This window comes from Eptatretus burgeri, chromosome 14 (genome assembly GCF_056783735.1).
Source record: "Eptatretus burgeri isolate ZD-2024b chromosome 14, Ebu_testis_v1, whole genome shotgun sequence".
NCBI classification, from domain to species: Eukaryota; Metazoa; Chordata; class Myxini; order Myxiniformes; family Myxinidae; genus Eptatretus; species Eptatretus burgeri.
This window is the reverse complement of record NC_140974.1, coordinates 2,552,242-2,566,563: the sequence shown is the minus strand read 5'-3', so window position 1 is coordinate 2,566,563 and position 14,322 is coordinate 2,552,242. Positions and strand designations below refer to the sequence as shown.

Here is a 14,322-nt window from a genome sequence, read left to right as displayed (position 1 = left end):
TATCTTGTGTGTGTATGGTGCGTATCTTGTGTGTGTATGGTGGGTATCTTGTATGTACATGGTAGGTATCTTGTGAGTATATGGTGGGTATCTTGTGTGTGTATGGTGAGTATCTTGTGTGTGTATGGTCAGTATCTTGTGTGTGTATGGTAGGTATCTTGTGTGTGTATGGTGGGTATCGTGTGTGTGTATGGTGGGTATCTTGTGTGTGTATGGTGGGTATCTTGTGTGTGTGTGTGTATGGTGGGTATCTTGTGTGTGTGTGTGTGTGTGTATGGTGGGTATCTTGTGTGTGTGTGTGTGTGTGTGTGTGTGTGTGTATGGTCGGTATCTTGTGTGTGTATGGTCGGTATCTTGTGTGTGTATGGTGGGTATTGTGTGTGTGTGTGTGTGTGTGTGTGTGTGTGTGTGTGTGTGTGTGTGTGTGTGTGTGTGTGTGTGTGTGTGTGTGTGTGTGTGTGTGTATGGTGGGTATCTTGTGTGTGCATGCTGGGTATCTTCTGTGTGTATGGTGGGTATCTTGTGTGTGTATGGTGGGTATCTTGTGTGTGCATTGTAGGTATCTTGTGTGTGTATGGTCAGTATCTTGTGTGTATATGGTGGGTATCTTGTGTGAGTATGGTGGGTATCTTCTGTGTGCAATGAAGATATCTTGTGTGTGCATTGTTGGTATCTTTTGTGTGTATGGTGGGTATCTTGTGTGTGTATGGTGGGTATCTTGTGTGTGTATGGTGGGTATCTTGTGTGTGCATTGTTGGTATCTTGTGTGCGCGTGGTGGGTATCTTGTGTGTGTTTGGTGGGTACCTTGTGTGTGTATGGTGGGTACCTTGTGTGTGTATGGTGGGTATCTTGTGTGTGTATGGTGGGTATCTTGTGTGTGTATGGTGGGTATCTTGTGTGTGTATGGTGGGTATCTTGTCTGTGCATGGTGGTTATCTTGTGTGTATGGTGGGTACCTTGTGTGTGTATGGTGGGTACCTTGTGTGTGTATGGTGGGTACCTTGTGTGTGTATGGTGGGTATCTTGTGTGTGTATGGTGGGTATCTTGTGTGTGTATGGTGGGTATCTTGTCTGTGCATGGTGGTTATCTTGTGTGTATGGTGGGTACCTTGTGAGTGTATGGTGGTTATCTTGTGTGTATGGTGGGATCTTGTTTGTATGGTGGGTATCTTGTCTGTGTATGGTGGTTATCTTGTGTGTATGGTGGGTATCTTGTGTGTGTATGGTGGGTACCTTGTGTGTGTATGGTGGGTATCTTGTCTGTGCATGGTGGTTATCTTGTGTGTATGGTGGGCATCTTGTGAGTATATGGTGGGTATCTTGTGTGTGTATGGTGGGTATCTTGTGAGTGTATGGTGGGTATTGGGCATTAACCCTTTGTCGGAGCAAAAAACGTGATGGAGAGTTCACACCCGAAACATTGTCTTCTCCTTCCTTCCCACGGTGGTGAGTTTACCGTAATCGATGTCCTGTCTATTTCGTCCATCGTTCTACCTGTCCGCTGATGGAGATCGACACTTGCCTTCACTGACAACATGAGTTCTTCGTTTTTCTTTAATCATAGATGTCTTTGTGTTATGGTGATCTGAACAAGATTATTTTAAGTTTGTTTCTGTGACTAATTTTAACGAAATTGTTGATTTGTTATTGTGGTAAATTAAAAGGAAAATCTTCACAGTTTGTGTGTACGTGTTGCAGATGTGCCAATGTATGTCGACAACCGAGTGGTGTATGGAGAGATGCCATTGCCACTCAAAGCTCAACACACTGTGCAGGACGAAGCGGAGAATTTTCGACATGTCCTCCTGGAAATCTTGGGTGTGTTTATATGTTAAGGGATACCATACTGAATTGGTCCATGGGGGTATTTATAATTATTGTCTTATCGAAATTCCCATCTTGCACCTTTCTCTCCCAATCTAGTGCCTTTACCTGATTGGTTGTTCTGCCTTTTTTGTTTTGTTTCCTCTCCCACTCTCCTGTCAATCTTTCCTCCACCTCGTCACATCTTTCCCAATCGTATTGGCCCATCTTATCTCCATCCTGCAAACTGATGTACATTTTCAACGTGTGTGTGTGTGTGTGTGTGTGTGTGTGTGTGTGTGTGTATGTGTGTGTGTGTGTGTGTGTGTGTGTGTGTGTGTGTGTATGTGTGTGTCTGAACACACGTCTCGTTGCAGTTAAAGGCCTGGTTGTACCTCCATCTCAGTTCATCTCAATGCCACCAAAGAAATATGACAAGTTGGGTTTTGATGAGGTACGTTCAGAGAACAAATTCAAATATTTTTCTCTCTCTCTCTCTCTCTCTCTCTCTCTCTCTCTCTCTCTCTCTCTCTCTCTCTCTCTCTCTCTCTCTCTCTCTCTCTCTCTCTCTCTCTCTCTCTCTCTCTCTCTTTCTCTCTTTCTCTCTTTCTCTCTCTCTCTCTCTCTCTCTCTCTTTCTCTCTTTCTCTCTTTCTCTCTTTCTCTCTTTCTCTCTTTCTCTCTTTCTCTCTTTCTCTCTTTCTCTCTTTCTCTCTTTCTCTCTTTCTCTCTTTCTCTCTTTCTCTCTTTCTCTCTTTCTCTCTTTCTCTCTTTCTCTCTTTCTCTCTTTCTCTTTTTTTTTTTTTCTCTTTTTCTCTTTTTTTCTCTCCCTCTTTTTTCTCTCCCTCTCTTTTTTTCTCTCCCTCTCTTTTTTTCTCTCCCTCTCTTTTTTTCTCTCCCTCTCTTTTTTCTCTCCCCCTCTTTTTTTCTCTCCCTCTTTTTTCTCTCCCTCTCTTTTTTCTCTCTCCCTCTCTTTTTTCTCTCTCCCTCTCTTTTTGTCTCTCTCTCTCTTTTTCTCTGTCCCTCTGTTTTTGTGTCTCCCCCTCTCTTTTTCTCTCTCCCTCTCTTTTTCTCTCTCCCTCTCTTTTTCTCTCTCCCTCTCTTTTTCTGTCTCCCTCTCTTTTTCTCTCTCTCCCTCTCTTTTTCTCTCTCCCTCTCTTTTTCTCTCTCTCTCTCTCTTTTTCTCCCTCTCTTTTTTTCTCTCCCTCTCTTTTTCTCTCCCTCTCTTTTTTTCTCTCCCTCTCTTTCTTTTTCCTCTCCTCCTACTCATTCTCATCCACCTATGTAGGTTTTTTTTTAATGTAGACCTCCAAGCTGGTGAGGTTTTATACAGGAAGGTAATTTCACCGAACTGAACTTTCATTTAACTCGGCAATCCTCATTCAGAGATTGCATTTACTGCCCTATTATGGACCATCCTAAATATTGGACCGTTACTTCATTTTGTTGAACAGTTTTGTTTTGTTTTCAAACATTTTGCAATTTGTTTTGAGTTGTGAAAAAAAACTTTTTCGAAAGGCAAGATTCATTGCAGTCACTAAACAGTAAGTGGCACTGATTTATTATATTAAGAGGATGACACATTATGAATGAATGATTTAGAAGAGAGGATAAAGTTTGCCTTGAAGTCGATGTGCACACCAAACGTCATTCCATCCGCATCTTTGTAACCACATGACTGTGTGCTTTGATTGTATTTGAATCTACTGACATGCACCCCTCTCGGTGTTATAAGTTCAATCAATTCACCTTATCCAAACTTGAAGCCAAATCTTAGACAGATCTTGCACAATTCAGTCTGTGCTCCCCAGAGGAGACTCTTCAAGGGCCTCATCATAATTCCACACATCTGTTGCTCACACTTGAACACAGGGAGCATGCTTCCATTGAAGAACCATCTGTTTCATATTTGAATCATGTACAAGAGCATTCCTGTGTGTGCTCCACCCATTACGTTGCCCCTTCCTTTTATTTTCTGTCAGAGTGTAACACCACCACCACCCCCCCCTTTCCCCCCATCCCTCTTCTGTCCCACCATCTCCCCATCCCCTCTTCCTCCTTTCTATTGTTGATCTATCCCTTTGCCCTGTCCCTTCTTGTTGACTATAGATGTTTTTATGACCGTCAGTTATGTGATACTTAAAACCAACATCTCTATATAATTCCTTCTTCCTGTATTTTCAAGTTTTGAAAACGTTTTACAATCTTTATTTCCTTAACTCTGCTCTCTTGACACTTCATCATTTCCCTTATAACAATGTCATCGAATTCTCTTTACCTTTTCCCTCCCCCAATCCTTTGGTAGGTGTTCATGATCAACCTTGAACGAAGACCAGACCGACATCAACTCATGGTCTCCTTACTTGATGAACTTCGCATCGATTTCAAGCTCATAAAGGCTGTCGATGGAAAGTGAGAGTACCATGCAGCTTGCGTTTTACACCACTCCAGTGATGGCGTGGTGCAGTCTGGAATTATCAAGTTAAATACACTTCCCGCACTACTTAAAGTCCCATTCGTTTTTGCGTCCAGGTCCTTGAACAACAGCCAGATCCAAGCCATGAATATCGATATGCTGCCCGGATATGAGGACCCATATTCAGGCCGTGCACTCACCAAGGGAGAGATAGGCTGCTTCCTCAGTCACTACAACATCTGGAAGAAGGTAGTAAGAGTTACAGGTTCCCTTCAGCACTTTACTGGCAAGGTCCCTGATTACAATGCATGATTGACATCTCACAACATTGGATATTATCATTGTTTATGAAAGGATTGCTATCATTGTTGGGTTCAAAATGATTTAGGTTTTTGGTTTTATTTGAAAATATACCAAAAAAAAAATAGTCCAAGGACTAAAACTCATCATTTAACATCGAAATAGAAAACAAACAAAATGAAATAATAATAATAATAATAATAATGATGATGATAACAATCATAAAAACAAGCAGATAATGCAAAATCCAAATTCAATTTCATGATAATAATGTTCTCGACAATAGCTGCACAATGCTTGACTTGAAAATGGAATAGGGGAGGCATCCTGCCAGCTCTGGCCACCGCCCAAGTCGTTCACGTAACTAGCCAAACAGTCTCCCTGGACCTAACTCGAGCTACGCGAAACCCCTGCGAAGTGTCACCAACACCGTCTCACCCCAACCACAGCAAAGCACCACCAGCAGTAAGAACAGCTCTCCAGCAAGAGATGGAGGAAACCAGCTGCTGTTAGCATCGATCAAAGGCTGAAGCTCATTCTCCAGGTAGTTAAACATGCACGAAGCGAGTGAGTCTATGTGTGCCAGTGCAGACTTACAGAGCTCTCTGCACACAGAACAATGCCAAACAGGAAAAAGATGAACACACGGCCCCAGTTAACGCCTTCTGCGCACACATTGGTCAGCACATGGCGTGGTATGGTGGCCCTTTTCACCATGCCAGATACTATGGCCCTTGTCGCTGCGCTTTATATTGTGACGTCCACGGGACTTAAACAGTCCCGCCAACGTAGAATGAGCCGAAACGATGGAGGCGGTTTATTTATTTATAACCCAAACATGGCGGTTCTAATCGCTCTACCGCAAACAGGACGAGGAAGGTGGCACGAGTCACTTTTCACTGAGTTGATGATGTTTATTTGTTTTTCTAATTATTACCAGAAATAACAAGACTCGGCAAGAAGAGGGATCCGGGGCGATTCGACGGGACGGTGTGGGATCGGGCGTGGGGAAAAACACAGACAATTCCAATGAATGTACAGTTCTCAATCCCTCTAAGGCGCCAAGCACACACACACACACACACACACACACACACACACACACACACACACACACACACACACACACACACACACACACACACACACACAACGTAGCTATTTCTGGTGGTCAGGCTGGACCGTGGTGTGGACGCAACTGTCCCTGGATCGGCGTCGGACGAGCTGGCCTTGCTCTCGTCAGGGGGGCAGGAGAAACCGTGGTGCTGTCGACCTCCTGGTCTTGGCCCAAGTCTGCTCACAGCCGCCAGGGAACCAGTTCTGGCGCCAAGTTGCGAGCAGGAGAGGGAGGCAGGTCCGCCCGCCGTTCGACCCTGTACTCCGAGTCAGCAGAACCCCAGAGCCAACCAAGGTGAGGCACGAGGCTCAGCAAGGCTCCAAGACACGATCAAGAACACCATAGAATCAGCACAACAACAAGGACGCTCTCTGCCGCCAGGGAACCACACCAAAAAAACACGATCTTTTGGTTGTAATCTTCTTCCTCTTCCTTTTCGATCCCGAACAGAACCTTTTTATCCTTCTGCCCTCGTCACCTCCAATCGAGCCGTTTATTGGCCCATCGCCATCGCCTTCTGCCAATCGTGATCACGGGGCGGAGCCATCCGCTGCACTGTCCTGTGACGTCACGGCCAGTCTCCAGAGAATACCAAAAAGGGGTTTACGCAGACACACTTACCCTATCCCGTGTCCCTATCTAATTACGTGACAATTATCATTTCCCCCCTTGAAGAAATGAACATTTACTAGACAACTTATCACCACTGAATTGCTACTTATTACATCGAGATCCTGGTAAACTCGAACAGCATGGCATACCTAATTAAACATCCTAATTACCCTTTGAATGCATACCCCCCCCCCCCCTCAAACGTAACAATATGATGGCGTTTTTTGCAAGGACCCATGTAGATGCGCTTTTTACCAGGCTATCTATGGTGACATATATATATATATATATATATATATATATATATATATATATATATATATATATATATATATATATATATATATATATATATATATATATATATATATATATATATATATATATATATATATATATATATATATATATATATATAGCCGAGCTCCAAACAGTGCCAACTATCACCCAGGCCCCATACGGTGGCGCTTATCACCGGGCCTCACATGGTGGCACTTATTACGAAGCCCTACATAGTGGCGCTTATCACTGGGCCCCATACAGTGGCGCTTATCACCGGGCCTCACATGGTGGCACTTATCACGAAGCTCTACATAGTGGCGTTTATCACTGGACCCCATACGGTGGTGCTTATCACCAGGTTCTGAACGCTTGTGCTTATCACTGGGCCCCATACAGTGGCGCTTATTAGCCGTGCCCCATACCTTGCTTATCTCCAGACCCCATATGGTGGTGCTTATTGCCAGGCCCTATACGGTGGCACTTATCACCATACCCATAAGGTGGCGCTTATCGCCGTAACCCATAAGGTGGTGCTTATCACCATACCCATAAGGTGGCGCTTATTGCCGTACCCCATAAGGTGGTGCTTATCACCATACCCATAAGGTTCCGCTTATCGCCGTACCCCATAAGGTGGTGCTTATCACCATACCCATAAGGTTCCGCTTATCGCCGTACCCCATAAGGTGGCACTTATCACCATACCCATAAGACGGCGCTTATCGCCGTACCCCATAGGGTGGCGCTTATCACTATACCCATAAGGCGGCGCTTATCGCCGTACCCCATAAAGTGCACTCTTCGCCAGGCCATTTATGGTGACTCACATAGCCAAGCCCTGTACAATGTCGACTGTCGTCCTGGCCCCGTATGGTGGCACTTATCTCTCAGCCCCTATGGTGGTGCTGATCACCGTGCTCTCTACTCTGGTGCTTATCCCCAGGCCCCATACGGTGGCGAATAAAGAACAAAGATGTCGGGAAGAATGCGGATAGATAGATTTCAGCATTTACTCTCCAAGCTCAAACGCAGCAACAGGTACAAACTACCAAAGGCCTGTCAGTGGGAAAGCACAGTCCACATAGCATCAGAATATGGTATAAACATAATCAAACGGAAAACTAAATACTGAATTAGTTATCAGAAGGAACACAAATAAGTAAAGAGCAATTTGGAGTCATCAGGAGGAACCTGGATAGGATTCGGGTTTCAGCCGCGACCCCACAACCCTCAAACCCATCCAAGTGCAGCCAGGTGAATCTTACAGAATTTATTTTGATTCTTATTCATTGAGAGATGGGGCCAAAACGATATATATCATGATATCTCAAAAAGTTGTTTATGAGTTATGACAAAACTAGGTGGATGAGTTGGTGAAGTGACAAGAACAAGCCAATTCGAGTTTGGATAAAGTTCAAATCCAGATCCGGCCTCCCACGTCAGGTCAGGTATGGGAACATCCACTGGAGCGCCTTATCGGAAAGATAGAAAGTGTAAATTGTTCAACCTGGTGGAGGTATGCACTCTACCGAGTGCCGTTCTAGTTGTTAAATCTTGCGTAATTGTTTTTTTCTTCTTTTTTGGGCAATTTGCTAAACGAGTTGTTTTTCTAAAATTGTATTGTTAATATATTATGTGTGAATTTCTGATAAAAGAGTTTCATAAATGTCTAATGGGCAAATTCTGACCTTTTGCAGGTATTGGAGCACAACCTGGAGAGGGTCTTGGTTCTTGAGGATGACTGCCGTTTTGAGCCGTTCTTCAATCGGCGTTTGTCCCGCATCATGAATGACATCGATATCGTCAGCCTTGACTGGGACCTCATGTAAGATGCATTCACCACGAGATTTGCTCAATAACATACTGCTCAATCTGAAGTACATGTTGACAACTGCACCATCTATCATTGTGGAATCAAGGGTCATGTGTTTGGATTTGAAATTGTTTGATTAATTTAAACTTTAAGTGTAAATGTCTTCATTCAATCTGTGCGAGAAAAATTTATTAAAAACAAAAAAGGCTTTTGAATGAAATGATACTCGCACAGTTCAGGACCTGTCGATCCCAAAAGAAAATGGGAAAGTTTGGGACAAACCAAAATCTTTACAAACAAAGCAAAAGCTTTTGCAAGAAAATAAAGATAACAGTTCATGGTTTAACTTTGCTCAAAACAAAACTGGAACATGGATCAGTGTGTTTGCTGTTTTCATCTGAACCTGTAGCTTGTGCTGTGATCCAAGATTACAATGCCATTGTCTGTGTAGGTTGGTCCATTGTCTTCTTATTTTCTTGTAATTCATGGAAATGTACACCGAAGTGATGCCAGAAAGTGTCTTTAACTTCTGGGCTTCATCATCAGCGTTTACCTCTCCTGTGCAGACCATATATCAAAGCTGGCCTACAAAGCGAGCTGCCGACTGGGCATCCTTTCCATTGTTTCACAGGCAGGGTGATTCATCAATGCGTGTGCTGTCACTTGGATGAACCTAAAAGTGGGGTCTGCCAGCATTCGTTGGTTGACGTTAAAGATGCCACGGTGTCCTTCGCAAAGAGTGGGCGAGCTGTCGCCTGCACCCTGAACAAATTGTACAAATCCCGACCCGAACCAGAAGATGGCACTGCATCAGTAGCACAGTTGCGCCTTCAGCAAATGATGCGACCCCACAGCCTCGTGCTGCATATGAACGAAGAGGAATAACTTGGAATCTTACATTTTTCCATTTCTTTATTTTATAAATTTTAACTTCTCTCAGCCTACAATACCTATGTCCGCAGCTCAATGGAGTACCGTACTGCCTTTCTGTGAGCTTGAACCCCCAATTCACACCTGTCTCTCCTGGATGCTCTGGAATTCAAAGCTATAAACGTTGTTGGCATTTCCCCAAAAGAACAGGGCCTTCTGCTCTCTCATATATGTGGGTTGGTAGCCTCTCTGTTTTCTACCACCTTTCCTCCGGTCTTGTTCCCTATGCTGCCCATCCCTCCCAGGTGCCACACATTCTTGCTAGCAACCTCCTCCTTTGGAAACTCCTAAAATTCAGGCTTACTGCTCAACACCACTCCTTTGTTCCTCTTTTCTCCTGCTCCGTTCTTCCTCCTTCCAGTGTTCCCTCTGAGGCTTCAAGTTGTCGTTGCACCACCATCTCAGGTCATCCTTCATCCACACCTACAATCTTTCCTATCTCCATTAACCCTCCGCTACCTCTTCCCATCTATTTGCAGGATGCTATATTTTCTTCTCTGTCTCTCTCCAAGCTCCTTCTCTTTGCTCATTCATTTGTTGCATCCACATCCATATGTTGTCCTGCTGCTCCACTGTCATTGCATTACCTTCTACCCTATGTCACTGCACTGACTGTCCTAGATGACCTCAGTCTCTCATCAGCTTTTACACTTAATGTATAAAAAAACAATGCATTAGTTATTAGGTATGGGTGTGTGTGTGTGTGTGTGTGTGTGTGTGTGTGTGTGTGTGTGTGTGTGTGTGTGTGTGTGTGTGTGTGTGTGTGTGTGTGTGTGTGTGTGCGTGCGTGCGTGCGTGTGTGTGTGTAAGAATGTGGGAAGAAAGGGAAGTAATTTCAAGATAAAGGAGAATTGAATTCGGGTGCAGGACTGCAGGGTGATAAAAAATGTAACATTATTGCAAATGTATTACAGTATATGAAAAGTTCTTAAATCTTCAGTGTACAGTATGTTCAGCTATATTTAGTTGAATAATGGTTAGAGCGTGTACTCCAAGTCTAGGAGGTCGGCCGTTTGATTCCGACCCCGGCTGAATCACACTAAAGTTTTAAAAGTGGTGCATATTGCTTCCTTGCTTGACGCCCCGAATTTAAAAGGTAGAACATGGACAAGCAACCACAGATTAGTATCCATGGAGAGCAGGAAATTTACACTTAATTGGCCTGTTGAGCATGGAGAGAAAAGCGACATCAGAAAGATGGCATCGCTGGTACCCAGAGGGCCCCGGGAAGGTACATAATTTCCCTCAAAGTCAGAGACTGTGTTTTTCTGGAGTCAAGTCTGATGGTGTCTCATGTACTGGTTTGTGCTTTTGTGCCGCTTGTGTTGCAGCTCCTTAAACCATTCAGGCTTCGAAATAGAACATTGTTTACTTTTTTTTCCTCATCTTCTTTGGAGTTCATGAATCGATGGAGAAGTTTATTCATTGTAATGCAAAACTTGATTTATCAAGAAATTTATGACATCTTAAAGTTACATATACATTGTATTTGTAAAGCATTCACAATGCCTTTGTCAAGATATTGTTGCAACTTTAAACAAGCTGTCCTCAGCTTGTTGGTAATTGTAGGACAAGGTGTTTCTCTTTGGAAGAGGAAAACATTTTGAGAGAGAGAGAGAGGGACAGAAAGAGATAGAGACATATAGAGACAAGTCGGTAGGCGGCGATGGGTTGCCGAGCATGGAAACTATAAGATATAGAGCAAAATGGATGTCATATAGCGGATAGGGAATCACCTTAAGATTATGCATATCAAATCTCATCCAGTTCCATCTACTGATAACTACTCGGTATCCATTTGAATGAAAAGTACCGAAAATGCGGTTTGAAAATCGGAAATCCCCAAAGTTCGAGGGGTTGCTGTGGGTGAACAAAGATCTAAATCGAAAATCCGGCTCGATTGTCTGTGCACAATGTATTCCAGACGATTAGTGTGAATTTTCATGACCATCCGACCATAACCCTAGGAGGAGTAGCATTCGGCGCGAAGGTACCTCCAGCTCTCGCATATTATCGACTTTTGCACGAATTGAGCTTTGACCCCTGACCAAAGCGAAATCGGTCAATATGTCCTGAGGCAAAGTTGTAGTACTCATTGACTACCATGAACCTGCAAAGTTTTATTTGTATCGATGCACTCACCTGGTCGCTAGGGGGCTGTCAATTTTCGCCAATTTTTGCGCATACCCTAATTGTAGGGGGCGCTGCTGGTAAAGTATTCCATATATCACAAAAAACGGAATATATTTGATAGAGCATCACCTTTAGATCATTCGTGCCAAATTTCATAACCCTACGTGGGATAATGACTTTCGGAATAGATTTCGCATGAACGGTACCGATTTTGAAGGTTTTTCGGTTGTTTCAAGGGAACCAAAGTGTCCCAAGCAACCATCACAATTTCCAAAGCACTAAGTCATAAGATGTACCTACCACCCGAGTTTGGTCAAAATCCGCCCACATTTACTACCAATTATGCTAATGACAAACGAACAAACATCCAAACAAACATCCAAACAAACAGACAGAATTACTGACAATAAGGGTCATCTATTTCGGCGACCCAATATATAGAGATATATATAGGGATATCGAGAGTTATGTTGAGATATATAGAGATAGATAGAGATATATAGAGATATTGTTGTGGGGCCGAGTTTCGGTGGCGAGCACGACCGCTAGATGGAGCAGCAGAGTCGGCTCCAGTCCAACACCCAGAATTCAGATCGTTACCCTCGGATAAGTCCGAAAGGCACGGGTCCCTTACGGGACCGTGAATCGCCAATAATTCGACCTCATGGGGTAGGGTTAATTGCCTAATTTCAATATACCTAAATACCACACAGTCCAACTACTGGGGAACCACACCCTCGGCTGACTCTGTACGATCCGAGTCGCAGGTAATGACTCTGATCCGGTGTAACCGAGTGGAGTTACCAGAGCCGCGCCGGACCAAATGAGCAATTTACCCTCGCTATCTCTCAATACACAGCGTGCTAAGCCAATGAAAGAAATGACAGGGAACGAGCTGGGACATTCAACAATAGGGAAATTTATTTATAATAATAACCGGGGAGGGAAGCACACAAAGAGCAGAGTTATCCAAATAAGAAATGTAATGTACAATGAGCAAAATAAAGAACTTACACAATTCTACTTGAAGACGGGCCCACACACAGACACACACACAAAGAAATGGACCCTATCGGGTCTTTATTGAAGGCTTCCAGCTTGAGGAAAGGTGAGCTGGAGACCAGAGCCTGTGCTTGGACCTGTCGACCTCGTGTGGTCTTCGACGATTCGGCTCGGCGGGACTCGAACCCACAACACGATGCCGCTCCAAGCACCAGGTACCGCACTTTCCAACCGGCCACGCACCACTCGACCAAGACCAAGGAGAAGATCAGAGATGACGATGACCCAGGACCAGATGAACCAGCCAACACCAAGACCCGCGACCCCCAAGACGATGAAGACCACCACCGCTCCAGCCTGGCGTTTCCTTATATTCCTTTCTCCTCCTGGGTGAGAAAATCGCCATATTCGTAACGATATATATATATATATATATATATATATATATATATATATATATATATATATATATATATATATATATATATATATATATATATATATATATATATATATATATATATATATATATATATATATATATATATATATATATATATATATATATATATATATATATATGCCTGGTGTTGGCGCAGTGGTTAGGGCAGCGGCTTGGGATACAAAAGGTCCTGAGTTCAAGCCCCGTTGGGCCACTGAATTAATACACCAGGGGGTTGACTCAGCCTGTCATCCTTCCGTGGTCGGCGAAATGAGTACCAGTGTACTGGGCCGGTGTATACCCCGGTTAAAATAGGTGTACCATATCCCTGTGTCGTAAGAGGCGACCAGGGTTGTGTCAGAAAGGGCATCCGGCATAAAACATGTGCCAAATCACGATGCGGATCATACGGATGATCCGCTGTGGCAACCCCAAAAGGGATCAGCCGGAAGAAGAAGAAGAAGATATATATGTATATATATATATATATATATATATATATATATATATATATATGTATATATATATATATATATATATATAGACATGTAGAGATATATAGAAATATGTAGAGATATGTCCAGATATTGAGATATAGAGATGTATAAAGATATATTGAGATAGAAGAGAGATATATACAGAGCTTTTGTTTCTTAGAATTCCAGCTAAGATGATGATCAATTGATTATATCAGGGTAATTTTCGAAACCACACAGAGTTATCAATAGTACGACTACTCGTATTGATAACCCTGTCAACAATCAGCCCTACTATGCACTGCTAATCACGGAATGCCAATTTCTTTCTTCCATCCCAACAGTTATGTGGGTCGAAAGAGAATGCAGCTGGAGTACCCAGAGATGTCGGTGCCTGGTGTGCCCAACCTTGTGGAGGCAGATTACTCGTACTGGACGCTGAGCTATGTGCTCTCACACAGCGGTGCTGCCAAGTTGGTGGCTGCTCAGCCACTTGGCCGTATGCTGCCCGTAGATGAGTTTCTGCCGGTCATGTTTAACAAGCACCCCGTGTGAGCCACATTTTCACTTTGTTGTTCTTTTGCGAACATTTCCGTTTGTCAGTTGGATCTACCTGTCCAAATTATGTTCTATATTTCAAGCAGTTTCACGATCCAAGATCTCACAGTGCAAACACCTGTTAAAGTGAATTGAATTATACAAGATTCAGGTTCATTACAATAGATTACAGAGAATTCCAATTTATTTCCTTCAAATTGGGGGGTTTTGTTGTTGGTTGTGTTGCACACACATTCATTCAATTATAACCACACTTATTGTTGTCAATGGGGCCTATGTGCTGTACATATGGCCCAGGGGATGTATTGTATTATACACATTGAGAAATGGGAGGAAATCAGGGTGGAGATAGGAAATAGACCAGAGGGTGGTGGTATGTGGAAGAGTGGGGAGAGAAAGGAGAGAAGGTTCGAAAAAGTGGAAAGATTTCTTGTATTT

The 14,322-nt window shown here is 43.3% G+C and overlaps 1 protein-coding gene and 1 pseudogene across 3 annotated transcripts in view; both read left to right on the top strand.

Moving 5' to 3' along the window:
* Nucleotides 1-1,668, top strand: part of LOC147012564 (uncharacterized) — a 2,062-nt pseudogene extending 394 nt beyond the window's left edge.
* LOC147012563 (procollagen galactosyltransferase 1-like) overlaps nucleotides 1-14,322 on the top strand; it is a 69,319-nt gene that overhangs the window by 41,314 nt on the left and 13,683 nt on the right. For 2 of the 3 annotated variants that reach the window (XM_085853545.1, XM_085853547.1), the window contains exons 6-11: nucleotides 1,700-1,819; nucleotides 2,182-2,258; nucleotides 4,109-4,215; nucleotides 4,336-4,468; nucleotides 8,228-8,355; nucleotides 13,671-13,877. In XM_085853545.1, coding sequence (XP_085709671.1) covers nucleotides 1,700-1,819; nucleotides 2,182-2,258; nucleotides 4,109-4,215; nucleotides 4,336-4,468; nucleotides 8,228-8,355; nucleotides 13,671-13,877 — 772 coding nt within the window. The remainder of the gene's footprint in view (nucleotides 1-1,699; nucleotides 1,820-2,181; nucleotides 2,259-4,108; nucleotides 4,216-4,335; nucleotides 4,469-8,227; nucleotides 8,356-13,670; nucleotides 13,878-14,322) is intronic. The other variant, XM_085853546.1, reaches the window with a different exon arrangement.